This window comes from Cucumis sativus, chromosome 1 (genome assembly GCF_000004075.3).
Source record: "Cucumis sativus cultivar 9930 chromosome 1, Cucumber_9930_V3, whole genome shotgun sequence".
Lineage (NCBI taxonomy): Eukaryota > Viridiplantae > Streptophyta > Magnoliopsida > Cucurbitales > Cucurbitaceae > Cucumis > Cucumis sativus.
The window spans coordinates 3405317-3429969 of NC_026655.2; the positions used below are offsets into that span (position 1 = coordinate 3405317).

The 24653-nt window shown below is 35.0% G+C and overlaps 6 protein-coding genes across 11 annotated transcripts; 2 read left to right on the top strand and 4 right to left on the bottom strand.

The window, feature by feature from the left end:
- The first annotated feature begins 83 nt into the window (after positions 1-83).
- On the top strand, positions 84-4296 carry LOC101212854 (kinase-interacting family protein). 4 transcript variants are annotated; one of them, XM_011651293.2, is made up of 3 exons: positions 84-316; positions 1561-1856; positions 3153-4296. In XM_011651293.2, the coding sequence occupies exons 2-3, from the start codon at positions 1721-1723 to the stop codon at positions 4085-4087; spliced, it is 1071 nt and encodes a 356-aa protein (XP_011649595.1). In that variant the 5' UTR covers positions 84-316; positions 1561-1720; the 3' UTR covers positions 4088-4296. The 4 variants fall into 4 exon arrangements, with proteins under 4 accessions (XP_011649595.1, XP_031740354.1, XP_004137390.1 ...); XM_031884494.1 differs by having other exon boundaries at positions 1564-1856; XM_004137342.3 differs by having other exon boundaries at positions 1615-1856.
- Positions 4297-4649: 353 nt separating this feature from the next.
- On the bottom strand, positions 4650-9424 carry LOC101213093. Of its 2 annotated transcripts, XM_031884506.1 has the most exons (6): positions 8853-9424; positions 8685-8734; positions 8346-8433; positions 7564-7680; positions 6853-6930; positions 4650-5595 (listed from the first exon to the last, which is right to left on the bottom strand). In XM_031884506.1, the coding sequence occupies exons 1-5, from the start codon at positions 9318-9320 to the stop codon at positions 6880-6882; spliced, it is 774 nt and encodes a 257-aa protein (XP_031740366.1). In that variant the 5' UTR covers positions 9321-9424; the 3' UTR covers positions 4650-5595; positions 6853-6879. The 2 variants fall into 2 exon arrangements, with proteins under 2 accessions (XP_031740366.1, XP_004137391.1); XM_004137343.3 differs by lacking the exon at positions 4650-5595 and having other exon boundaries at positions 6507-6930.
- A 793-nt stretch (positions 9425-10217) lies between these two features.
- LOC101216635 (xyloglucan endotransglucosylase/hydrolase protein 9) lies at positions 10218-11587 on the top strand. The gene is made up of 4 exons (XM_004137524.2): positions 10218-10497; positions 10581-10681; positions 10761-10954; positions 11072-11587. The coding sequence occupies exons 1-4, from the start codon at positions 10350-10352 to the stop codon at positions 11466-11468; spliced, it is 840 nt and encodes a 279-aa protein (XP_004137572.1). The 5' UTR covers positions 10218-10349; the 3' UTR covers positions 11469-11587.
- Positions 11588-12696: 1109 nt separating this feature from the next.
- Positions 12697-15351, bottom strand: LOC101213575 (nascent polypeptide-associated complex subunit beta). 2 transcript variants are annotated; one of them, XM_004137346.3, is made up of 6 exons: positions 15195-15351; positions 14421-14488; positions 13762-13910; positions 13608-13664; positions 13196-13234; positions 12697-13102 (listed from the first exon to the last, which is right to left on the bottom strand). In XM_004137346.3, the coding sequence occupies exons 2-6, from the start codon at positions 14486-14488 to the stop codon at positions 12936-12938; spliced, it is 480 nt and encodes a 159-aa protein (XP_004137394.1). In that variant the 5' UTR covers positions 15195-15351; the 3' UTR covers positions 12697-12935. The 2 variants fall into 2 exon arrangements, with proteins under 2 accessions (XP_004137394.1, XP_004137393.1); XM_004137345.3 differs by lacking the exon at positions 15195-15351 and adding an exon at positions 15071-15187.
- Positions 15352-16270: 919 nt separating this feature from the next.
- Positions 16271-19372, bottom strand: LOC101213981 (hypothetical protein). The gene is made up of 2 exons (XM_004137347.3): positions 18806-19372; positions 16271-16613 (listed from the first exon to the last, which is right to left on the bottom strand). Exon 1 carries the CDS (start codon positions 19164-19166, stop codon positions 18810-18812), a length of 357 nt encoding a protein of 118 aa, XP_004137395.2. The 5' UTR covers positions 19167-19372; the 3' UTR covers positions 16271-16613; positions 18806-18809.
- Positions 19373-20947: 1575 nt separating this feature from the next.
- On the bottom strand, positions 20948-24371 carry LOC101213338 (uncharacterized protein At4g15970). Its single transcript, XM_004137344.3, has 4 exons — positions 23896-24371; positions 21985-22329; positions 21408-21895; positions 20948-21302 (listed from the first exon to the last, which is right to left on the bottom strand). Exons 1-4 carry the CDS (start codon positions 24130-24132, stop codon positions 21230-21232), a joined length of 1143 nt encoding a protein of 380 aa, XP_004137392.1. The 5' UTR covers positions 24133-24371; the 3' UTR covers positions 20948-21229.
- Positions 24372-24653: the final 282 nt, after the last annotated feature.

Consider the following 24653-nt stretch of genomic DNA (forward strand, 5'->3'; position numbering starts at 1 on the left):
TATTTTATTTGAAAATCAAAACTCAAACATTTAAAACGCATACGTTATTATTGGAAAATGTAAAAAAATTGAAGGTAATGGGAAAGAAGAAAACCACTTTATTATGTGAACTGTGAAGTATCGTTCAAATGGAAAAAAACCTGATCCCTACTCTCTCTTTCTCTCTCTCTCTCTTTCTCTTTTTGGTTCGTTTCTTTTTTTCCTCGTTAAATGCGTAATCTCTTCAAATTTTAAACATACAATTTCGATCAAAACCCTCAACCTCCATTTCTCTCTCTCGGATTTCCTTTGCCGCATTTTGATTCACAAGCTGTAGGTAATTTTCATGGATTCTTCTCTACTTGTTTTCTTATGAATCGAATCATCTACTGTTATTTTTGTGTATTCGTTTACCTGTTAGACTATTCTTCTGTTCACTGTTTTTCACTGATGTTCATCCTCTTTGGTTGCTAAGAAGATGAAACATCAGCGTTGCCTGTCTTCTATACGACTTGCTTTTAATTTGTTTGTGAAAATTTACTTTCCTGGCATTGTAATTTGAAGTTTATGCTAGTTCTGTGTAGTTTAGAGTGCACTAGCGTTTAATCTTCTGCAATTACCATCTGAAAACGAGAATGTCGGTTCCAATAATCGGAACGTCTTCTCTCGCTGATCTCTCTCTCTCTCTCTCCGTTTTCATCTTTCCTTAGCTTCCAAATAATCATAAGAAAGCGCTTCTCCTCTTATCTTCTGTCTCCTCACTTCAATTGAATCGCAGTAGTTACTCAATCTTCGGAATATATTTTACATGTTTTAGCCCTAAGTACAGGTTAGCTCCAAATGCTCTCAGATTTTGTTGTGGTGATCCATTGCCTTAGGAAAGGATTGAAGTAAACAAAATGTGGAAGCATTATAAAATGAGCCTGGGGATTTGAGTAAATACGGTTTTCGCAGCTTCTGGTACCATGAATATTGAGACAGGCTTTGTGATTTGATTTGCACTTTGTTTATATTTTGATGAAACTTTTCGAGATCTGCGCCAACTCTTTTACGAAAAATTATTTTCCAATTTGTTGCCCATACTACACTGTTTATTATTTTTCTATTCTAAATGCAATAGTTAGGTTTTTTGTACGGTTTGCTGCTTTTATTGCATTGGATTTTATTGGATTCTGAGCTTTCCTACTTGCCTGCCCCCAAGGACTTTATGGGCCATGCCTTTTTAATTGGAAGCTTACCATCATTACTCCTGACATTCAATAAAATTGCAACATAAATGATCTTTATTTGTCCAACCATTTTTTCGAATTACTTAATTTCTGATTGCAAGATAAATTCTATGTTAGAGTTTAAAATAAAGTTTTCAATTGTCTTTCACAACAATACTTTAAAGTGTTGATAATGATGGCACATGTGTTGCAATGTGGTCTTGAAGTGGATGTTCCCAAGAATTAAATATGTATGCTAGTGTGCCTTCAGATGATTAAATCATGCGTTGCTCATCTTTGTCCTTAATTTTTAATTAATATTAACTGATATGTGGAAAATATGTATTGCTTTTTCTGTATGGTCGTTCTGAAGTAGTGGTTCTGCACATATTTTTGTCGGATGGTTAACACAAAACCGTGTTGTCAGCTGCGAGTGTTCCTGTGGTTGATGCACTTTGAGTGAGGAGAGGCACTTGAAAAGAGTAGAGTGGAGATTGCATTGCGCAGCTTAACAGGCTAACGTTTAGATAGCAATGGCGGCCCCGGAGGAAGAAGAGGTTTCAATCAATCGAACATCTTCATCTCCATCTTGCGATACTTTCAGCAGCAACAGAAACAGTGTAACACTCAGCACCAAGCATTCTTCAACGTTATCTTCTTCTCTCGCAGGTAATGCTAATTGTTGACTTGAAACTCAATTTACTGTATTTTAATTTTTGTTTTTCTCGTTTGTTTTCCATAATACCAAGGAGGACCAGAGAGGGGTAGGGGTGAGGGAGTAAACTTAGCCTGTGGAAAAAACTTACCTACCGACTGATGATTGATTGCGTATACATGTAGAAAAATTTATTGCAGTTTGGAAGGGTAGGTGGTTTGAAGTAAGACTAGTCTGAGGGAGTCTGAAGTTGGTCGGTCCAGGTTCGACTTTGAATTTCCTTCACCATGCTATTTTGTTCCAACTTTATTTTAAAATTTGAAACTCCTAAACTAACTTATGAGAAGGGAAACCAACCCCCATCCTACACACCTTTCTTGTGAGAGAGTGTGTGTATGTATGAACTCTTTCTTGATATTCGTAACAGCGACCTTTCTGTTCTTTCATCCCTGACCGATGTGCAGTCCTCAACAACTTTCCTGTAAAGAGCATCTTATTATTTGCCTGATTGATGCAAACCCGTGATGGCTTTGAAATTTGTGAACCTTATACCCATTTCTTTTTCCATTTGTTGGGAGGTTTTGCCATTTTGTTATCTCTTTCAGGAATTTTATTCAAATTATCTTGAGTCGTCCCAACTTTATAACATTTTGAATTGGAATTATAAGTTTCATTCAAAATATTTTAATAGAATTTAAATGTAGGGCGGGGAACCATACCTTCTGCCCCACGATTTGACAGGAATTCAAAACTTTTAAGATAGAATTTGTCCCGAGATTCAATTGCCATCCTCGTGAATATTTATAAATATTTAAAAGAAAATGGGAATTTAAAAGAAAAATAAACGAAGTTATTATGTACTTTTTTTATAAAATTATAGCTAATATCATTAGTTCGTTTTTGAAATATGTTATGTCACATCAACAGATTTTGGAATATTATGTTGTCTTATTGAATCTCAATTACATAGTGTCCCATAGGTCCCATCTTAGATTATTCTCCCCTTCTTGAACCAAAATAAGCTACTGGCCCTGGTAAGTCACGGATCCGTTGGGTCTATATTTTTGGCATTATCTGGAATTTGAAATTTTGAACTCTTCTTCTTTTGAATGTATTATTTGATATCCATTGGCAATTTATAGTCTAAAAACTGTCAAATAACATCTTATATGTGTAATCAATTAAAAGCAACAGTTCGTGCAATTCATCATTATTATTTTAAGCCAAAATGATGCGCCTACAAAATGTGGTTTTCTTATTTCTTTGGCTTTTAAATTTAAGTTGTCTTGAAACATAATGTCCTATGGCAGAAATGGAGCAGAGGATCAGTTTACTTGCTATGAAAAATGCTGAAGAGGACAATGTTGGGGACTCTTTTGCTGAACGTGCAGAATTTTACTACAACAAACGTCCTCAACTGCTGGCACTTCTCCAAGAACTGTACACTGCATACACCACCTTATCAGATCGCTACATCCAAACTGTTGCAAAACATCACAATAGACAGTTTTCTGTTACTTCAACCCTCGACTCTTTTGATGGAGCTGAAGATTCAGGAATCAGTCAGATCGAGTCTGATGCCGAGAGCTCTCTGTCCTACCAACAAGTATCTGTAACATCAACTAAATACTATGGCATGGTAGACAACGATGCTTTTATCGCTGAGCTTGTGATGAAGAATGTGGAGTACGACATTCTTACAAATGAGGTAACCACCCTGGAAAAGCAATGCTGTGATTCGTCAAGAAAGATTGAGCTTCAGAAGAGTTTGCTTGATGTGTTGGAGTCTGAGAGGCTGATATTACTGAATGAAAATGCAAGATTGGGATATAGGGTGGAATCATTGATGGAGGAAAACAAGGGGTTGGTAGCAGAGTCTGTTTTTATGAAACAGAAGGCAGGCGAGATGGCGCGATGTATGCTGAAGCTGAGAGATGATCATAGGGTATACCTACTTAACCAGAAAATTGAAGATCTTCAAGGTCAGATCTATGGGCTGGAGAAAAGGAATAAAGAGTACTATGATCAGCTTGTGAAAACAGATAAAGCAATGGTAGAGAGTAGATGCAGCAATGGGAAAGAGGTAACATTGGAGGCATGCTTTCAAATCGGAAGACTAAAATCAAAGAGGAATGTTGGTGTCATTGGAAAAACAAAAAGCAGCGGAAAGAAGAGTTACAAGTGGTGGGCAAAGGTGAAGAGCATGGACATGTTTTTGTGTGGTCACAGCACCAATCCTACTTAGCAATTCCTATTTTTCATTTTGGGAAAGCCGTACCTAACTAGAGATATTTAGGGTAGTGGGTTCGTAGCAGTGTTAAGATTTAAGCCAGTCCCCCCTATAAATAACTTTGGTAAAAGTATATCTTTATTGACATCTGTGACATTGGATGGACACTAATCCCTTAGTATTAGAAAGCGGTATGAAATAGTTTTCAAGTTTTTCTGTTTTTAGCTGTGATGTAACTAGTGGAATGAGTCGGTTTATCCTCCCAAACATATTCAATCAACAGCTTCATAAATGCACTATAACACCAAACTAATTATGTACAATTGGGTAAAGTTTCCAGTTACAATACAAATACATCTCTCCAATAATTTTAAGTGGCTCATGTTTTTGCTTATAATAATTTTGGTTGTGCTTTAGATAAAGCTGACAATTATTTTAATCAACAAAACCTGTCATTAAATGCGCTGAATTTCAGGCACACATTACTAAATACCTATAAGCTAACTTTACCATCCATACAAGCGTTAGATAAGGTAATATCCATACAAGCAATAATCTTATGGAACAATAATAGTGATTAGATAAGGTAAGTAACTCTCAACCAACTTATTTGCAATGACACTAATAACGTTTTTTTTTTTACATTCCTAAGCTCTTAGGGAGTCGATCCAAATAGACTTCTAAACCTTAAAAAATATTTATAAAATGCATTAATATCCGGCAGGTCAAGGAGATTTCAATGGCAAAAACCTCAATGAATCACTTTCAAAATCTACCCCATCAGAAGAAAAGAATATTATCAAGGAAAGGAATGGAGAATGTATAAAGCTTCCTAATCATGGAGGGTTTTTCTATTCTTTTTTCTTTGTCTACTTGTGGAGCAAACATTCCAGGTAGAAAAGACAACAAGAATAGATATTATAATGGATCCAGATCAGGATAGGTACCAATGAAAAAAACTTAGGGAAAATACTTCTTTTAGTCTTTTGGCCAAACCAGTTGGAGCGAAACAAATGAAGAGGAAGAAAATGATTTGGTCTGAGTTCTAAGATCTACCCACAAAGTTTTAAAAACTTTGATCCCAGACCGGTGAGAAACTCCATCATTGAAAGCCAACAAACAAATGACAAGGGGATTCAAAATCATAACATAACAACAAATATGCCTTCAACATTGATTCCCTAATCTATTTCCCATTCATTTTGATTCTGTTAATCTTAGTTAGTATTTTTCTGAATGAATTAAAAAGCATATAGTGTTGAAAGGAAGAGAGAAATATTTTTTTTAAGTTTAAAAATGTTTTAAATAATAATTAAAGAACCTAATTAATGTCGTTGAGACATTTGAAACCTATTTTTCAACACTGAGAGATGTTGGCTAAATTAAAACTTTGGGACAGCATATCTACCAAAGAGGCACTTCTCCAAAATAAAATAGATTCACTTACTTGAAAAATAAATTTCCCAAAGAGGTTTCTTGGAGTTAATACTTAACAGTATGTTATTCCAGCATGAGAAGCACACCTACACGGACATTATGACACATCAATTTCTTTAAAAGTAGAACATGTACATGTTAGAGACACATATTATGGGGTTGACTAAACCGTAGCTCACCCATTTCTTAAGTTGGTTGTTAAACACAACTTCGATAGTGAACACTATTGAACTTTCCTCCCTTATTCAGTAACGTCATATTCCTCTTTCTCTCTACTTTCATATTTATCGAGGAACTCCACCCTCCTCGTTATTTCTACTTTTTACACTTATAAAGTAACTTTATATTTCCCTTTTTCTCCACTTTTTACATTTATCACAAAGAATTCCATCTTACAATCCTACATTCAAAATATAAACATAATATTTTCATCATATTAACTCTGCTAAGTGGACCAGACGACCTGATGTGCCTATATTGATATATTAATACTAAAGCTTGTAAACTTAACATAAAAACAAGATGTACTTCAGTAAAAACATTCAATCAATGATATTTGAAATCTTACAAGATATAAAATTATTTAATTAGTTAAGACTAGAGGATGAAGATATCATCCTAAATTCCTAATACTACTTTAGGATTTATCAATATGTAATGAAATTTTAAGAAGAAAAAATCATAAGTTTTGGGTTAAAGTCATGTCTAACCATGTCAGAAATTGGGGGGGGGGGGGGGGGGGGGGGGGGAATTAATGCAAACATTTTAGTGTGTTTGGCTACTATACTAATTCATGCCTGCGACAATCATATTAATAACTAAATACAAGCAAAAGTCAAAATCCCCAACCTAGATCTCCATCCTCCTCTTCATGTCAGCAATCACTTTCACCATGTGAACGCGTGCTCTAAGACTAATGTTTATGAGACTGCGAAATTTGCAATGTTTTTTCCTCCAACATTAAAATGATTAAGAATTATCTAATGCCAGAAGATTCTTAAAATTATTAATCTCCAGATTATTTTTATTGCATTCAAACTTTGAAGTGAATTTTATAAGCCCAAAGACACTATATAATCCATCCGAACATTTCTGAACTATGATCAGTACTTTTTCTTCAAACATTTACTATCTGATGCTTTTCTTCGCCTATTTTCCCTGATATTAAAATCATTTTCATGTAGATTATACAAATTATTCAGATTTCCATTGAACTCCAAAATAGTATCAAATTTATATGTATTTAATCTAATGAGAATTTCAAAGGCAAACTGAGTCAGAAATTTGAAACCTGGAAACAACCTGAAGGAATGACAGAGTCTCGAACTGTTTTCATTAGTTACCTTTCTTCCTTGACCTACATCTCAGGTTTATTGTGTTCTCACAGCACTGAGCTTCTCCTGAAGTTTAGCAACTCGCGCCTATTGAAGAAATGGCGGTGAAATATTAAAATGTAACCTTCTCCCAAACAGGCATTCCAGCAGCACTAGACAAAAACTGACTTCTTTATGCCATTTTGTAAAATTACAAGGACGGATCACTCCAAAAGGGTACAAATCTTATGATTGAAAGTGTTAATTGAGAAAATTTGATAGCAAACACTTCAGAAACTGTGCCCGGTTTGGGATCAAAAGAATTTAAAAGAAGATCATAAATGAATACTCTTGTCTGGGAAACTGTTTTCAGAAACAGTTTTGTTTACGGTTATTATAAGAAGAAAGTAAGTTGTTCTCGGGTACAAACCGGTCATTAGTGTCAACAACATTTTGAGAACAGTTTTTTTAAAGCTAATTAATAAATTATTGAATTTTGTCCTCAAAAGCAGAAAATAGCTCCAAAATTCTTTCAGCCAATCCCAACCAACATTTCAATGGTAAACCATCTTAAATATGGTTCTGGGTGCTTCCTATAAACCAAAAGTTAATAAAATAAATAAATAAAATCCTTGGTTGGGGAGCAAATATGCTGAAAATTAGTTGGTTAAAGTGAGTCTCTTTTGTCCCAGTGATGAAATTGTCCATAGTATGCTCATATAAAGATAAGTGAATCAATACCTTGAATGACTTTGAACGACGAATTGAAGGATCAATTTCTAAAGCTGTTGAATATGATATCTCAGCCGAGTCAAAATGGTCCATAGCTAAAAATGCGTCCCCTTGGCAAATGTAAGCCTGCAAATTGAAATTAAGAAATGCATCCCAGGAATAATACGATAATCTACTCTAGAGCAAGAATCATTTCTTCTCACATCTTTTCAATTGAAGGATAAGAATTTGTAATTGTCTCAAAAGGATTGCATGTTCTACTAGTTGGTTGCATGTTTGAAGGACCTCTAAATTAGAGTTGAGCATCATCAGTCTTTTGACTTTTCAACTAAGATTTCTATTTATTTTCCTTTTTCTTCTTTAACCTTGTCCACCGCAATTACTGTTTCTTAGCATTCAATTATAATATTAACATGTAAAGATTCAAGCATCACAAAGACTCAGGTAGCCTAACAAAATATTGATCCCCGAATAATAATTTTTGTTCACGTCCAAAATTTCCCTGTTAACCTCCAAATTTTCTTTTAGTCGACACTTAAAGTTTAGTGCTACGCAAATCTGCTTAAAAACATTTGGAGTGGAAGAGATAGGAATATAAGTAAAAAACCTTGTAGAAAATATTGAGGTACTCTCCGCAGTTGGTAGTTCCAAACAATGTCTCTTCAGTAATGATTATATTCACAACCCAGACTCGTTGAAGTGTAAACAGCCTAGTTATTTTCTCGAAACCACCGTCTAATTTTTTTAGATGAAATGTAATGCACACAATGAATATATAAAATACTTCTCACCTCTAGATATTGAGGAGCTACTCTTAGAGCTTCATTTGCATCTTCAAGGGCGCCAGAGTGATTCCCCAGTGCCAATCTTACGATGGACCTGAAAATTTACTAGTTCTGTGAAACTATATTTTCTGGATGCATCTGCTTTAGCAAATACATTTACAAACAATTTTTTAAGTCCAGAAATATACAAATGCTAGAAACATGCAGGATAAATCGACGAGTAACAATAATTGTCAGTGTTTACCGCCATAAGTTCAATTATAGTTACCAAACTTAGTATAAGAGGGGACAGATAGCACACGATTATATATAATATGATAGAACATAGAACTATGAGTAGAACACCTGTCCTTGAATATTATATGGATACCTCCACATGGTTTTAAATCTATCGCCTGCAACAAATTGAAGCAGGACATCATACATAATGTATTGATCAGAACAGAATTCTCAGACCGAAGAGTGAAAAACTACGCATGAACAATATCAATATCATATCACAGAACAAAATACCTGCGAAAGAAGTAGCTCAGCCTGGGAGAAATTCCCGTCCTCCAACTCACATTGAGCTCTCTTCCTCAGAGCAAGAGCCTCCAAACTCTTGGAGATACCAACAGAATCTGAGTCTTGACCAGATAATTGAATGATAAGATCGGCAGCCCGAGCAGGTGTGCCACAATGGCCGACGACGAATCCATCGGGCAAAACAGCAACATTAGGGCCAGCGCCACACTTTCCTAAACAACCGGAGGGATTGACGACAATGTTGGGAGGTGCTAGGGCGTTGAGAATTTCGAGAGCGTGAAAGGAACCTTGACGACGGCAAGTACGATTGGTGCAAACGCGAATCTCTTGGTGATGAGTTTGAGCATGAATCAAGCTACGTTTAGAAATGGAATCGGAGGAAGAAGAGAAAGAGTTGTAGTTTGGATTTGGAAGAAATGGGAGAGAACCGCAGAGGAAACACACACTTCCTTTCATTCCCCCTTTCTATCCCTTTGCTTTTGGTATTTTTTTTGTTTTAGTTCTTTCTTTCGCTTTTATTACTGTCAGCGCGCGCGCGCGCCCCTCCACGTTTCATTTTATCATTTTATCAGTGTTTGGCTTTGCATGAGCAAGAGAGATCTTACAATTTAATACATCTTTCATTTTCATTACTAAACTCCAAATTCAAAGTATGATTTCTCTTCTCTTTTAAGATTAGAATTATGGATAATCAAACATGTTCATTATTTACAAATTTATTAGTTGGGTTTTTGGAACACCGAGCTAACTTATAAAACCAATAGATCTTATGCTAAGTTAGAAAATTTGTGTCACGTAAAGTTGTAAAATCGAACTACTTGATGAATGTGTTTGGTATTTAAATTGAGTTTGAAGTTATTGAACCCTACCAAAAAAAATTACACTTTCTTTATATATTTTAAATTATAGTTCATTATAACATACAACTTAACACATTAAAACATTGTTTTAACGGAAAAAAAACTCATCAAAACGATGATATTACAAATCATACATGTTAAATAAATATAGGTTGATTTGAAAGAGTATGGTCTATGAATCTAAATTTGCCTAAAACATGATGTCATCCAAAAGAAAAGAAACAGAAAAGAATACAATAACTTAGAATTATGATAATGGTGGAATTCAAAGAAATTTAAGTGAGGCAGGGGAAAACATTCTATACCACAAACAGTAAAACGAGGTCCACTACTAACATCTATACAGATAAATTTGTAGCGTTTGTAGTATTATAAAATGTGCAATGAGGCAGAAGGGCGGTGTGGGAATGGTGGGGTGAAAGTGGGAGATTGAAAAAAGGTGGTTTGATTGATAGTCTTTCTCTTATTTTAAACTGAGTTAATGGCTAACTGACGTGTTTGCAGCTGCCTCCCCACTTTGCTCCCAAGTCCCACTTCTATTTTATTTTTTCATTATCACTTTCTCTGTTTCTTTAAAATCAGATAGCGATTGGAGAATGTCTTTCAAATTCTGTGGCTAAATGCAATGAGCTTTATCGGCTACTTCTTCATATTGCTTGTTTCTTCAGTGGTCTCTTGCACTAAGTTTGATGAATTGTTTCAATCAAATTGGGCACCAGACCATCTCCTCATTCAAGGAGATTATGCCAACTTAACACTTGACTCTCTTTCTGGTATACAACTAATTCAAACACCATGCTTCCAGTTTCATCCACCCATCTCTTTGGCTTTCATTTTGATTATTGATTTCTTTCAGGTTGTGGATATGAGTCCAAGAAGAAGTATCTGTTCGGGGAAGCCACTGTCCAAATCAAACTGGTGGAGGGCGATTCTGCAGGGATAGTTACAGCCTTCTACGTAAAATACATGCATTGATACTCAAATCCAAAACCAATTTAGTGAGATGAGTTTCACTTATTTATGTGTAAAATTACAGATGTCTTCAGAAGGGCCTAACCATGATGAGCTAGATTTTGAGTTTCTGGGGAATGTCTCGGGAGAGCCATATTTGGTTCAGACCAATGTGTATACTAATGGCACTGGAAACAGAGAGCAGAGGCACACTCTTTGGTTTGACCCCACAGCCGATTTCCATTCTTATTCCCTTTTCTGGAATCGACACTCTATAGTGTAAGTTGAGTGTTTTCATCAGCACACACAGACAACAGATTTGATTATTTTATCACCACTATTTTCAGTTTAACAATATCATACACTTCAGCTTAATATTTTTTTTTGCATTTATAGGTTTCTGGTGGACAGAATTCCGATAAGAGTGTTTGAGAACAAAGAAGAAAGTGGTGTGAGTTACCCCAGGAACCAAGCCATGGGAGTTCGAGGTTCAATATGGAATGCGGATGATTGGGCAACACAAGGAGGAAGAGTTAAAACCAATTGGAGCGATGCGCCATTTGTAGCAACATTTCGGGGTTTTGAGATAAAAGCTTGCGAGTTGGAGCCGGAGACGGAGGATGCAGAGACCAAGTGTGGACTGACGAGGCAATTCTGGTGGGACAAACCATCGTTGAGAGGGTTAAGCAGGCACAAAGCACACCAACTCAAGTGGGTTCGTGCAAGGCATTTGGTATACGATTATTGTAAAGATACTGCCAGGTTCATTGAGTTACCCAAGGAATGCGTTTAACATTTCGTGGCCCACAAAATTCACTTTTTTAAAATTGCTATTTTCATTGCATCTCCGATTTGATATCGATGATGTCATTCAACAAGAATAATTGATGGATTGCACTGGTAAATTACGAATTTTTATATATAATTTTAACGTCAAGAAGAATTACGGGAAATTAACAAAAATAGGATAATTTTTAAGGGTTTAAAGAGTTTTAGGATGGATTTTAAAAAAGATGACATTTAGGACAAATTAACTAGGAAAAGTCTATATTACCCTTTAGTTATAAAAAAAACCTAAAAAACAATTTATGGAATTCCTTCTCCTTCTTCCTCCATTTTCTCACTTCCAAAAAGAATATTTCATTTTTCTATCTCTCTCTATCCGTATTCCATTTTTCCTCATTTTCACAAAACCTTTGATTTCCTTTTTCTTCCTTTCTCATTTTTCATTCACAAAACTACAAAAACAATGGTAGTTCCGGTGATTTCATTGTGGAACATGACTTGGTACTCGTGATCTTGCTGCGAAAATTGGATTCCGACGAGGAGGGGTAACAATTTGATTTTGAAAATAATAGTAAAAGTTTTGAAATGTGCAAGATAGGTGCGAGATGTGTACGAGATAGGTGCGAGATGTGTACGAGATAGGTGCGAGATGTGTACGAGATAGGTACGAGATGTGTACGAGATAGGTACGAGATGTGTACGAGATACGTGCCTTCAACCATTCAATGAAAATGCACAACAACAAAAGCAATCCGATCAAAACAATCCCTAAACAGAAAGTGCGTGGTTATAAAAAAAAAGACTGAGAAAGGAGAATCTTGCATGCCGCATCTTCGATGGAGAATCTTGCACGACGCGTACAAACTGACCACCAATGGATGCCTGAACGGTTGACAACGGTAAATGAGATGCGACAGCAACTGAGAAAGGAGAAGAGTTGAAGTCGGGCTGCCCTTTGTCTTAGTAGAAGAGAAAGTGAGGGAGAAGGAGAAAGCCGCAAGAAGAGAACGTGAGGGAGAAGGAAAAGGAGAAAATGACACAAAGTTAATTTTTAGGGTTTTTTAAATTAAAGGGTAATATAGACTTTTCACAGCTCATTTGTCCTAAAAGTCTTCTTTTTTAAAATCCCATCTCAAAACTCTCACTACCCATCGAAATAATCTCATTTTTGGCAATTTCCCAAGAATTACCAAGAATAGTAATGGACAGCATAAGTCATGAGGGAGAAGCTAAGCTCCGCAACTTTTGTTGTGTATTACCGGAGGAATGAAAGGATGATGGGATGATGGGATGATTAAAGAGTATGGCAGGGAATTGAACAAACACACAAGTACCGATCCTCATCTCATAAAGAGAACAAGTTAAATTATGATAAGATTAAGAATTATCGAAATCATAAAAACTTGTCTGAAGCAACTCTAGGAAAGTATAAAACGGCATAAAAACAACACTCCTCTCTTTCAAAAGGATCTATCTAAGAAGAACGATTTTCTTCTGCGGGAGCTTCGAAAGTCTCACCCTCAACAAGTTCCGGAACATCATCATCCTCCTCTTGTGCATTCTTTGGATCACCACCAGCTCCAGGTACTTGCTGTTTAAACTGTTCAGCCAATTTACGCAAGTTGTCCAAGTTATCTGGACCTGAGGATAGTAGAACAAGAAGCATTATTTTGAAGTTCAAACCAACGGAATGCTCCTAACAATAAAACATAACTCGAGAGATAACTAACGTACCCAATTGATTGATGATACCAGGCAAGATATCCTGCAATTCTGAAGTTGGGAAACGTACAAATAATTAGAATTTCGAAATAACAAAATAAAAATTAGAATGAAAGACAACCAGATGATTTCTAACGGTAATCCATTGAAGGTTGGTAAGAATAGCAGGTTCCATGAATAGTTACAATGAAAACTAATAAAATCCACTTAAAACCAACAAGATCTCACAATTTAAACAAATAGAAGAACATTATTTTTCTATAGCCACGATCCAATTGCCCAAAACAAGAAAACATTCTCTCAAAGAAGTATATAACTACTCCCAAAGACCTTCGATGGTTGTCCAGTATGTCAAATTATATTCAAGCAATGGAAAGAAGACAATCGTGTTATAAGATTTACAACATGGTGCAGAGATACATACTCTTTGTTTGAGGAGAACCACTAACGACCCACGTGTTTGCAGCAATAGATGCTTGAACTGGACAGAATTATTTTTTTTACAAAATTAGTTAAGAGCTATCCAAGAATGTAAACCAATAAAAATCAAGTACAATACATTGTCTAAGAAAAGTTACCCTTTGGGTTGTTGAATTGGATAACCACATCATCCTTGAAAATGTTGACCTCCTCAATAGCAGGAATGGCATTCACCCCAATTCTCTTTAAAGTACTCTGGAGCCTTTTGTCATCAGTTGTAGTGGTCTTATGAACTGCCTTCTTCTTTCTATTGTCAAGGGCAATTGTTTGAAAATAAGAATTCAACAAATGGAATAAAGGTAATGTCTGTAGCGAATTTCATTGGAGAGATAATAGAAAGATTATGACATGAAAAACAAATAAACAAGTACAATACACAAGAAGACTTGCCAAGTGCCAGTTACCATAAGGTAACTAAGATGATGATATAATTGCATAACCTTGTGTAAAACTTAAAAACTTTAAATTTTAAAAAGTCATCATGTAAAGATCAGCAAGGTAAGAGAAAAACACTGAGATGGAAGTTTGGTATAACTTATTGCTTAAAATAGATTCCTACTACTATTTCTATTTTAGTTAGTATTTGTAAAAAATAAATTTAAATTAGCAAGGACACATAATTTCTTATCACATTGCAAAGTTGAAATTTTGTAAAGTTCTTATGATCCATCAAATTTGAAGGTTATCCATGCCATCTCCTTCCATGATCAACAATAGAATGGACAAGAACTGAGTTGCAATAAATATTACAAATTACCTTCTCACAGTACCCTTTCCACCAGTGCGAACGGCACTGGCAATCTTTCTAAGCCTCTCCTGATCCATCTGCACAACACCAAACAGAATTAAATCATGTCCATCATAAGTAACCCACAAAGCTGGATGCAGGGAGGAACACATCTTCGGGTATAAGTTATAACAAGAACAGAACATTTCGAATAATCCAGATATAATAAAAGTAAAATCCAAAAGCAAATAGCAGGAGCAGATACCCACCAACACTCAAGGAATTTTACAAATATCATTTTTCATCTACTGCTCAAAAATTATGAATCCGGAAACAGATTGCACAAACAAACAAACCCACCGTACTGAGACTCAATAAGCATAGCTGCATAAGTAATAAGCATGCAGTGAACAGACCCACATCCTTCAATCATAGAAATATACCCAAAATGAAATGCAGCAATCAAAATGTCGAGATATTCCAAAAGGCTTCCCAATTAGAAGCCCAAACAAATTTGCATTAATTTAATATCGGTTAAGAAAAGGGACCCGAATGAAGAAGAAAAAAAGAACACAACCTTGCAGAAGTAGAGCACAATAGAAAACAAAAAGAAAACCCTAGCATGCGAATAGATAGAGAAACAGGACAAACCAATCTATAAAAACATCGTCTAAACTTACAAGGCCAACCATGAGGAAAGAATAAAAGAGTCCAAGAAAAGAAGAATCGAAGAACCAAAGGGGAGAACAGATTTAAGACGAGGAATAGAAAGAGATGAAGAGCGAAGAGGAAGGAGTGAATTACCTTTGGGCTAGGGTTTTGGAGTTAGGGGATAAGACTGAGGGTCGCGGAAGAAAGCGAAACTCCCGGACGGCGCTAACAGATTAATACGCCCTTTCCCTCCATATAATAATAGGTTGCTAAAGCTACGAACTGATCCACCAAAACCAAAAAAAGAAAGGAAAGAAACACACATCTTGATCCAACGGTTCATAGATTACTTCAGATAAATCAAACAATAAAAATGTCAATGGGCCTTGGTGGGCTCAACCATAATTGGTGAGCTAATTTGTTAATGATTTAGCCAAGTAAAGTGAAAAATGGACTTGAATTTACATAATTCTCTGCTTAAGTTATGGTTGAAAAATAAAGAAAGAAAAACAGATGGTTTTGAAATCTTGCCCGAATTCGAAGGGAAACAATTATTTTTCTTGCGGAGTGAGAAGTGACAAAGCCCATTTTTAGGCGAACAATATTGTGGGGGGCCATGTCATTTGCATTTCCATCCCCAATTACCTTAAGGACATTGTTTTTCTCCCACCCAATCCTTCATTTCCCGTGGGGAAAATGGAATATACTAAAACTTATACACATACATATATAATCATTTGTTGCATGTATTTTAGTTCAATTTTTTATACATATTTGTAATTATCCAATTATTTCTTTATTTAAAAACGAGAAAAACTAGTATTTTAAATATTAAAAATAACAATTAAGTCGGTACAAGATTAAAGGCTTGACTCGATTCTCCACACTTATTTCACTAACTTAGCTTGAAAATAACTTTTTAAGAAAAAGTAAAATAAATAGTCCAACAAACTACTCTTTATAAGATGATTTATAAGATCAACTTACAATAAAACTTCATATGTTTGTGATAGTACAAAAAAAATATTTCACAAGAAACGAGATTCAGATATTAGTTAACATAGCATAATGGAAAGGGGTTATTACATACAAGTTCAAAGCTAAAATTGATATTTTAAAAGTTCATAAGTTGAAATTGATGAACAGAAGTTAACTTTGGACAAATCCCATATTCCTGTGTAGCCTTTCCATATTCTAACTTTATAGCCAACATAAGACCATTACAATGATTTTTGAGCAAGTCAAGAAGATTTATATTTCAATCCAAACTAAATTATTTGGTTCCGGAATTGTTAGAATTATCCATAAACCATCATTTATACACAAAGATAAAGCCATATTTTCATGTTAGCTGGTACAAATTTAACCCATTGGAAAAGGGTCAGGGGGATGTAGTAACTACAATCAGCTAGATAATAAAGTTTCTTCGATGGGACCATGAGTATAGGTAACAATACCATGAAACCCATAAATCTTAGGAAGTGTGATTCTAAACCCGTTGCTTAGTGGATTATGATGACCTGCTGAGCATTCTCACAACAAATCCCTGGAATTCTCCACTATGGCCGATGCCTGCAACAAGCACCGACGATATGAGCATTATGGCAAACATGAACGAGATGGTGAAGACTTTCGGAACAAAGCTTCCACAAGAACGTGAAACAAACATCAATTCATTAAAGAAGGATGATAGTTTTTCACATTTATGCACCAAGATCATGAGTGATTAAATGTAGAGCAAAAAGTAATGTGCACCACCATATTGAAGCAACAAGTGCAATGCAATTATGCTCAAACAAACTTGTAGATTAATTTGTACCTGCGTAAGGTTCAATTAGTGTACCGTCCAATCAGGCAATCTTTGTATTGTCCCTTTTGGTGGCCTATGCAAAACAGTAATTTCTTGCAGTTTGCACAAACCATTTCTCAAAAAAAAAAAAAAATTATGATGTGTAAACTGCACAAATCACTGCGATGCAGTTTGCAATTATCCACACAGATAAAATTGGCAGCCATTCACCCAGAAATGGATAAGAACCACATTTGAAGAAAACTAGAAGAGGTTAAAACTATCAAAGAACTAAACTATAATAGGAAGGATGTGGGGAGGAAGTAGAGATCAGATCAGGCATTCAGTGAAAAGTATTAATTGTACCCTGATTTTAACTAGCACCACAAGTTAAGTATTACTATGATCTTAATTTGATTTTGTTGGATTGAAACTTCTTTTTGTAGTTACTTTAGGCTCCCTCTTGCAATTAACTTTTTTGTCGAGCTCCTTTTGTATACCCTTGTCTTCTACTATGTTTTTCCATCTTTCTCACTAAGAGATTGGTTTCTTACTAATAGAGAGAAAAACCAATATGATTAATAACACCAGTGGCACTGTCCAAGATTACATTTCTACCTACCAATGTGGCTCCTTCTCTACACTCTACAGCACAAGCTAAAAGTTCCATCATTTCTAATAAGTAAAAAGTAATCCTTCTTATAGGAGTTGGGGCAGGCACAAAAAGAACATTAAGACAGAGTAGGTTACTTACCAATCCACCTGTTGCACTATGATCAGAGGCTACTCTCTCCTTTTTTTCTTGGTGCCTCTGGCTATGCGTATGCCTAACATGAATTAACTTTCCTAAATCAGCTTATCATATCAAGAAGGTAACTAACATATGCCTAAGCATTTCTCCCCATAGTTCATAGGCAAAGGCTGGCCATAAACGTGTTCTCCCCAGAAGACAGAGAAAGCGAGAGACCGGTTTAGGTGTCCAGAACTTGCCCATCTCCAACATTTGAGACTAGGTTAAAAATAATCCAACAAATGTTATTGGGGCACACTACAGTACTGATGAATCTAGAAGGTGATAATAGACTCTGCAGATAAATATGAGGACTTCCAGCCGGTTGGGCAAGAGATCCACTGAGGGCCACTCCACCTTATGGCATTTGTAGAGGATATGTGTTATATAACCGTATATGCTAGTTACTAACAACTCAGAGACCTTTATAATCCGGGCTTATATCTCCACTGCCTTGCCTAAACCTATATTACTCTACTGCTAGCATTCACAAATGAATAGCACAATTCTACCTTGTCTTAAAAATTAACACGTTGGAGGACCAATTTCCAAATTCTTTTATTCTCCAACCCCTCTGGAATATAGTTAGATACCTGAACTGCCTTGCCTTTGTGCTTGGATGGAAACAAGCATAGTTTCTTTCAAAAGGGAACAGATAGAATGCAGCCTTGATAATAAATGAAGTATGAACAGCTGGGAACTAAAAATACAAAATGAGTATGCAAAACTACTATCAAGATAATATGCTGACGGTATAAGACTACATATTCCTTGGCCTTTCTTTAGGAGTGGACCAGAAATTCGCTAGTTCAGATTCAACTTCCGGTTCTCCAGCAATATAAGACTAGAGGAAAATTCAGTAGCTACCAAAGGGACCGTGTAACAAATTCCTTCCTACGCGTATTGAATCAAGGATTCTTGAAAGAGGCAAATGTAGAAGAGAGAAAAAATAAAAGAGAATACCCTAACTAAATTCGGATGTTCTCCGAGTCTATGGACAAACATTTCTTTCGTCAGAAGCCAACACTTAACCTAATATGCTCAATGCCCTAAACATTTTGCGGGTCTAATTGAAAATCAGAGCTGAAGTATCCATCAAAATCAAGCAGGAAATACAAACTGCGTCTATTGAATTGCAAGAGTGAATGCAGAGACAAACTAAAGCAAAAAAGCAAGAGCTGTAACCTGATTATTTACAATAACGATCCGCCTTCTTTTTGACACGGTCATCGAGAGCATCCTCCACGGACTTGAACTTGGTATTGGAGTTGTTAGGGTCGTAACCAAACTTCCTTGTCTCCACAGGAAATAGCTCCTCGTACTTCATACGCTTAGCCGCGTCAATAGTATACATTGCTCCGTCTCCATCTTCTACACCATCAGCCGATGTCAAAATCTCGCCATCGTCCGTGGGGTTCTCGTCGGTCTTACTTTTGTCTTTCTTCTTCTTCTTCTTCTTCTTGTCAATATCCTTGCTACGAGAGGCTAAGACTCCTCCCTTGAAGGTGAGCCTACCTCCTTTCGCCCCTGAATATGGATCGGACATCGTAGCGCGTCTTCAGTGTCCTGTGGGGTCAGTTCCTTGCCTGCCCAGAAACCTTTCGGTTGCTTGATGATCACCGGAAGGGAGGAAATGATCGTCGTTTGGAGTACTTTCCGGTTGCTTCAGCTCGCTGAGATGACAATGAGATTTATGTTCGGGTGCCTATTCGGGTTCTTTCTTGGCCCAATTGGCAAACAATAACCCTAAACCCAAAATCCCCCAAAATATTAGTAAATATAAAGGCAATTGTATTGTGTAGAATAATAATGAAATATATAATTATTTTTCTCGATTACATTCATATGATCTACTGGTGATAGACTACGAAGTATATAAATCTTTAATCTTTCCGTTGTAGAAGTTTAGACTTAGTTATATTTATAAATTTTTTAAAAAAATTATCATATATACTAATATTTTAATTCTAATAGTTATACTTGCAAATTATCTCTTACAATATTGGTAATTACGTTACATATGCAAATCTAATTAAGTGAATTCTTAAAGCTATCAATATTTATATGAAGTATATTGATATTATTGGTAGATGAGCATTCAAAATTGATAGTATCGAGTATATTGTTGGTCTTAAAGGCTTAGAGTCAATAATTATTACGTTCTCAATCCAACTCCAAAGGTCATCAAACACTTACTAAATATATATTTGAAAAAGTAAAATCGTATATTTTACTTATGAGTTGTTACTTTAGTAAAAGGCTAAATTATAACTAAGGAAACGTAGAGTAAAATGAACATTATAATTTGATAATCCAGTTCGGTAAATAACATCTACTTTTAGAGAGCTTTTAAGACAAAATAAAGAGAATTTATTAAAATTCAAATGAGTATGATACTAATTTAATCTATATGACACTCCTCTAGATTGATACTCTTTTAGTAAATTGATGTTTACTAAAACAACGAGAGCCTTCCTGATTTCAATATTTTAACCTATTCAAGAGTATCATACGCCACTCAATTTTCTAATTTAATATGAATTGTTTTGGTTAAAAGTAATCTTTTAATGATTTTTGGTGAATGATCTTGATAAGACTTATTAATGAAGTAAGAAAAATATTTTACCTAGAAACTTGGAAGATAATTTTAAAAACAATTCTTTTAAAGAAACTAACTTTTCCTCTTTTTGTAAAAAACGTAACAATATTTATCTGTTCGTTTAAGTTGTTGATTTAATCAATAATCTATCGTGAGGTTTAGGTCAATGAATGATTTAAGACAATTTTTTTGGTCAATTTGTAATTTAGTATGGTATTACAGTAGTTGATCATCTTCATACGTTCAAAACCTTCAAGTTATATTTTCTTCCTCGTGAATATTCATTTTCACTTGTTAAAATTTCTAATTATATATATTCAAACCCGTAAATAAGTAGAGTATTAACGTGATAGCTAGTATAATATTGTAGTTAATAACCTTGATAAATTCGGGCTCCATGTTTATTCCACTCTAGATTTTAATATTTATATAAAGTTATTTTTGCAAACTTTTATTGTTTTTTCATTTTCAAATCGTTTTAACAAGAAAGACATAGTTGTCAAACATTTCTATATCATTTAAACAACAATGTTCTAGCTCTATTTTCAATTTACATCATATTGATTTGCCAGTAGGAAAAATTTAAGATATATATCTTTATTTATTTTGTAAGGTTGACCGAATCCATACACTAGACCGAAGTTGGAAATGAAATAAACTACAAAAACAAAAGTGAATCGAACTAAAAGTAATTAATTTGCTTGTAAGTTTTTTAAAATAAAAGGAACAAGATAAACGATAGTATTTCTTTTTTTACTTTTAATAATAATGTACACAAAATTTAGTAATTTTTTTGGGATTCAAATCTCTCCACCAAATTTGTACTAAAAAGAACAATGTACATTCAAACTGCGTACTAACGAATCGAATAAGAGAATACAACCAATACAACCATTTCATTCTAATAGAAGCTAACTACTAACCTGTCCACCACTTTTGAGAAATAGAAACGATTGCGTCACATATTAATTTGTTTCTCTCTTCAAATCATCATACCAAATATGAACTTCCTATATGCTAGTTAACCTTCTGTTCCCAGGTTTCTTATCGTCTTTATGTTGCCTCCCTCTTTGAAACGAAGTTCTGAATTATTCACATAATTAGAAGAAAAAGTAAAGGTTTAATTATAATTGGGAAGAAAGAAACCATATAATGATAATTATAATAACAGTATACATATATACATACTTGCAATCTTGAGGAACAGTCCAGGAATGTGTGGATGAAGGTGATTTGTTATCCCCAGTTGTTTGGTTAAAAAAGCTATTCCAATCTTGGAGTAAAATCCTGAGATCATGAACTTTGTTCTCTAATCCAACGCAGCAGTTGGCATGCATTGTAGCCATCTTGCTCATATCCCTCCCCATTTGACAGAACCCACCGAAATTAGCAGTGTCAAGAAACCTTAATTTCATCCCAATTTTAGGGATCAATGGACTGTGTTTGATCTTGTTCAGCACGTCTTGGTCATGCTGCCCTGGATATATTGTTCTTGATTCGTACCAAAACTTGTAGAATTTCACTGTTCTGTGATTCGCTCTCACGTATACAAACCCTCCGTTTGGAACGTTGTTTAAATTCTCTGGATTCCCCAAGTACAAATCGCTAGCAATTTGAAAATCCGCATCTTTGTAGAAATGATTGAACGGATCTTGCAGCCACATGATATCAGTATCCTGCATGCAGTATTAGTGTCAACAGTAAATCATTGTTTGATCACTCAAAAGCTTAAGTAAACAAATGAATGAAAGGTAATTTAACTTACGGTAAAAACAAAGCTGTGACCCATTTCGAGAACATATATGAGGAATTCAATTCTTCGCCACATCATTTTTAAGTAATCCGCCGTCATGAAGTAGGCTTCTGACGAGAAGTTGGTTCCTTGAGTGTCCAATTGATAGCAATGAGGGTGTACGGCCACGCAACGAGAATACGCCTTTTGATCCAACGTGACTATCACTAAATGCTTCAATAGTCTCTGGGTTCCGTTTCCAATGTGAAAGCTCTTAAGAAACAGATCAAGCAGTGAATCTGGCTCTGCCCATGCATCGTTCAACGTCGTTAGGATTATTGTTCCATCTTCCATCGCTGCTTCTTTCACAACTTTTTCCTATATATTTCATCACTGTAAGTTTTAACTTACATATATATTTTGTGTGTGTGTGTATATATATATATTACGTATACATCACATCAGATCCCACCATGTATTATTATTAGGAGAGCAATGGGAGAGGGGGAAGAAGTTGTTTATTTATTATAAAAGGGAAGATGGGAAGATATGTATGGTTGGAGTTTGGGGCAAATTACACCACAAAACACAATCCCCCACTTTCCTTTGTAAAATCCTGTCCCCTCCTACACTTCTCTCTCATTCTCTCTTTCCCCCACAATTTTTTAATTTTACACACTTCCCACCAATACCTTTTTAAACTTTCCCTTTTTTTAACTTCCAACTTTTTACTCACCTTTTTTTTCTTTTACCATTTACTAACGTAATAACTTTTCATTCCTACCATTTTTACTATTTGTATTTAATATTTATCTTCTCAAACTAAAATAATTCTATATTTCAAATAAATACTATATAACCCAAATTACACAAATTATTGTGACATGTGACTTGACTATAATAACCTATTGTTTAAATATCCTTTTAAGTTTCACATCTAATAAACACAACTTTGAACTTTTCTCAATTTTTTTCTATTCAAATTGATACATGATACGTGGTTAGATTATTTTATTTCGTTCAACTCTTCTAAACTTTTAATATAAACAGTATATAATAAACTTATTATTTAATCATACTTTTACTTTTCAAAGTGATGAATCATGAATGATACACAAGGGTTATATTAATTGATAAGACTCTACGGCAATTCCAAAGTCTACTAAAAGTAACCTAAAATGCTTTTACTTACCTAATAAACTCTTTAAAAGAAATATTATGAAAATTCATAAACAAAAATTGAAAATACCAAATAGAAAGGACAACAAATTACATCAAACCTCAAGCATGTATTAAATAATTAAGCTTCATTTTTATTTTTATTTTTATTTATTTTAACTTTTTGAAGAGAAAAGTGAAAACCCTATTTGTGAAATGCTTTATTTTATAGGATATTCTATATAAATAATATTAATATTTAAAGTATAATTAAGCACGTGCGAGGGACACGCTGGCGTTGAGGAGAAGTGACCGGCTATTGAGCCTATGGCCAACTTACTGGTCACCTTCTATGATATACACACACCAATAATTCTTCACTAAAAAGAAAAATTACTATCTTTGTGAGGGCGCTTATATTATAAGCATATAAGGAAAATAATTAATTGGTCCATTAAAGAACTGCAGCAGATGCAACCTTTCTTTCTCATAAATAAAAACATATATAATTAATTCACAAAACACAAAAGCCCAGCTGGCTTCATTTCATTCAATAACTCGTCAACTCAATCCTTGGACTCCAGAAAAAAAAAAAAAAAAAAAACCCATGGTTTCCTCACAATTGGAAGCAACAATTTACTTTGTGTTTTGATATTCTGATTTGATTTATTTCTTTCTTTTGACTTGAGATTGAACAATCGATCTTCCCCAGTAAAAATTTACCAACAAAATATTATAATTAAGCAAAATCGGTTAAAGTTAAGGAATTTAAAATAAGAAACTAACCAAAATAGGGTCTTTGTGAGGAGAAGAGAATCGAAAAGCACGGTAGGCGTAGGAAGCAGGAAGAAATTTGAAAGGATTAATGGCTGAGTTGTACAGAACGAAGAGTCCCAACGTAACGCCCACCAACACCACCGACACTCTCACCGTCCTCCACGTAGCCCCCGTCGTAGGAGCCACCGAGGGAGCCGACAACTTTCCGGCCTGTTCCTCCCCATCGACGGCGGAGTTATTCTTCATTTGGAAGAGGGTGATTAAACTAAGAGGAGGAGGAGGAGGAGAGAGAGTTTTATTGGTTATAATAGTGGAACGTAATGGTTGACTCGGCGGAAATTAGATGATAAAAAGAGAAAGATGGATTGTTATTTTCATGTGGACATCAAAAAGGGTCAAGAAATAATGGCTGAACTAAACAAGGGGTTATGGGTAAAAAAAAGGAGAAAGGAGGGAGAGAAGAAGAAACGCAGTGGGGACGAAGAGACGAAGATATTAATACATACGAGAGAGAGAGAGAGAGTTATGAATTAAATTTATTAATTGCCGGCTGCTCCTTTCTCTATTCCATAATTTATTTGTCCGGTCCCTCAAATTTCTCCTCCTTAATTTGTCTCTTTTCTAATCCAATTGGCTTTGCTTTGGCTGTTCCCTGAAAGCGATTGGAATTTAGAAACCCGAATCTTTCTTCTCTCAGCCTCCCCATTTTGATTTTTCTTCAATCCCCTTTTCCTTATTATCAATCACACATCTTTCTTCCTTCATCT

Bases quoted from the DNA above. Each gene is read 5' to 3' on its own strand.
- LOC101212854 (XM_011651293.2), top strand. From the start codon at position 1,721: ATGGCGGCCCCGGAGGAAGAAGAGGTTTCAATCAATCGAACATCTTCA. The intron at 1,857-3,152 runs GTAATGCTAATT...GTCCTATGGCAG, and splicing joins GTTATCTTCTTCTCTCGCAG to AAATGGAGCAGAGGATCAGT.
- LOC101213093 (XM_031884506.1), bottom strand. From the start codon at position 9,320: ATGAAAGGAAGTGTGTGTTTCCTCTGCGGTTCTCTCCCATTTCTTCCA. The intron at 7,681-8,345 runs GTGAGAAGTATT...TTCAATTTGCAG, and splicing joins TAGCTCCTCAATATCTAGAG to GCTTACATTTGCCAAGGGGA. The intron at 6,931-7,563 runs GTATTGATTCAC...TTTCTTCAATAG, and splicing joins GTCGTTCAAAGTCATTCAAG to GCGCGAGTTGCTAAACTTCA.
- LOC101216635 (XM_004137524.2), top strand. From the start codon at position 10,350: ATGAGCTTTATCGGCTACTTCTTCATATTGCTTGTTTCTTCAGTGGTC. The intron at 10,498-10,580 runs GTATACAACTAA...GATTTCTTTCAG, and splicing joins AACACTTGACTCTCTTTCTG to GTTGTGGATATGAGTCCAAG. The intron at 10,955-11,071 runs GTAAGTTGAGTG...TTGCATTTATAG, and splicing joins TGGAATCGACACTCTATAGT to GTTTCTGGTGGACAGAATTC.
- LOC101213575 (XM_004137345.3), bottom strand. The intron at 13,911-14,420 runs GTAATTTGTAAT...CCTTGACAATAG, and splicing joins GGAAAGGGTACTGTGAGAAG to AAAGAAGAAGGCAGTTCATA. The intron at 13,665-13,761 runs GTAACTTTTCTT...AATTCTGTCCAG, and splicing joins CCAATTCAACAACCCAAAGG to TTCAAGCATCTATTGCTGCA.
- LOC101213981 (XM_004137347.3), bottom strand. From the start codon at position 19,166: ATGTCCGATCCATATTCAGGGGCGAAAGGAGGTAGGCTCACCTTCAAG.
- LOC101213338 (XM_004137344.3), bottom strand. From the start codon at position 24,132: ATGAAGAATAACTCCGCCGTCGATGGGGAGGAACAGGCCGGAAAGTTG. The intron at 21,896-21,984 runs GTAAGTTAAATT...TACTGCATGCAG, and splicing joins GTCACAGCTTTGTTTTTACC to GATACTGATATCATGTGGCT. The intron at 21,303-21,407 runs GTATGTATATAT...TGAATAATTCAG, and splicing joins ACTGTTCCTCAAGATTGCAA to AACTTCGTTTCAAAGAGGGA.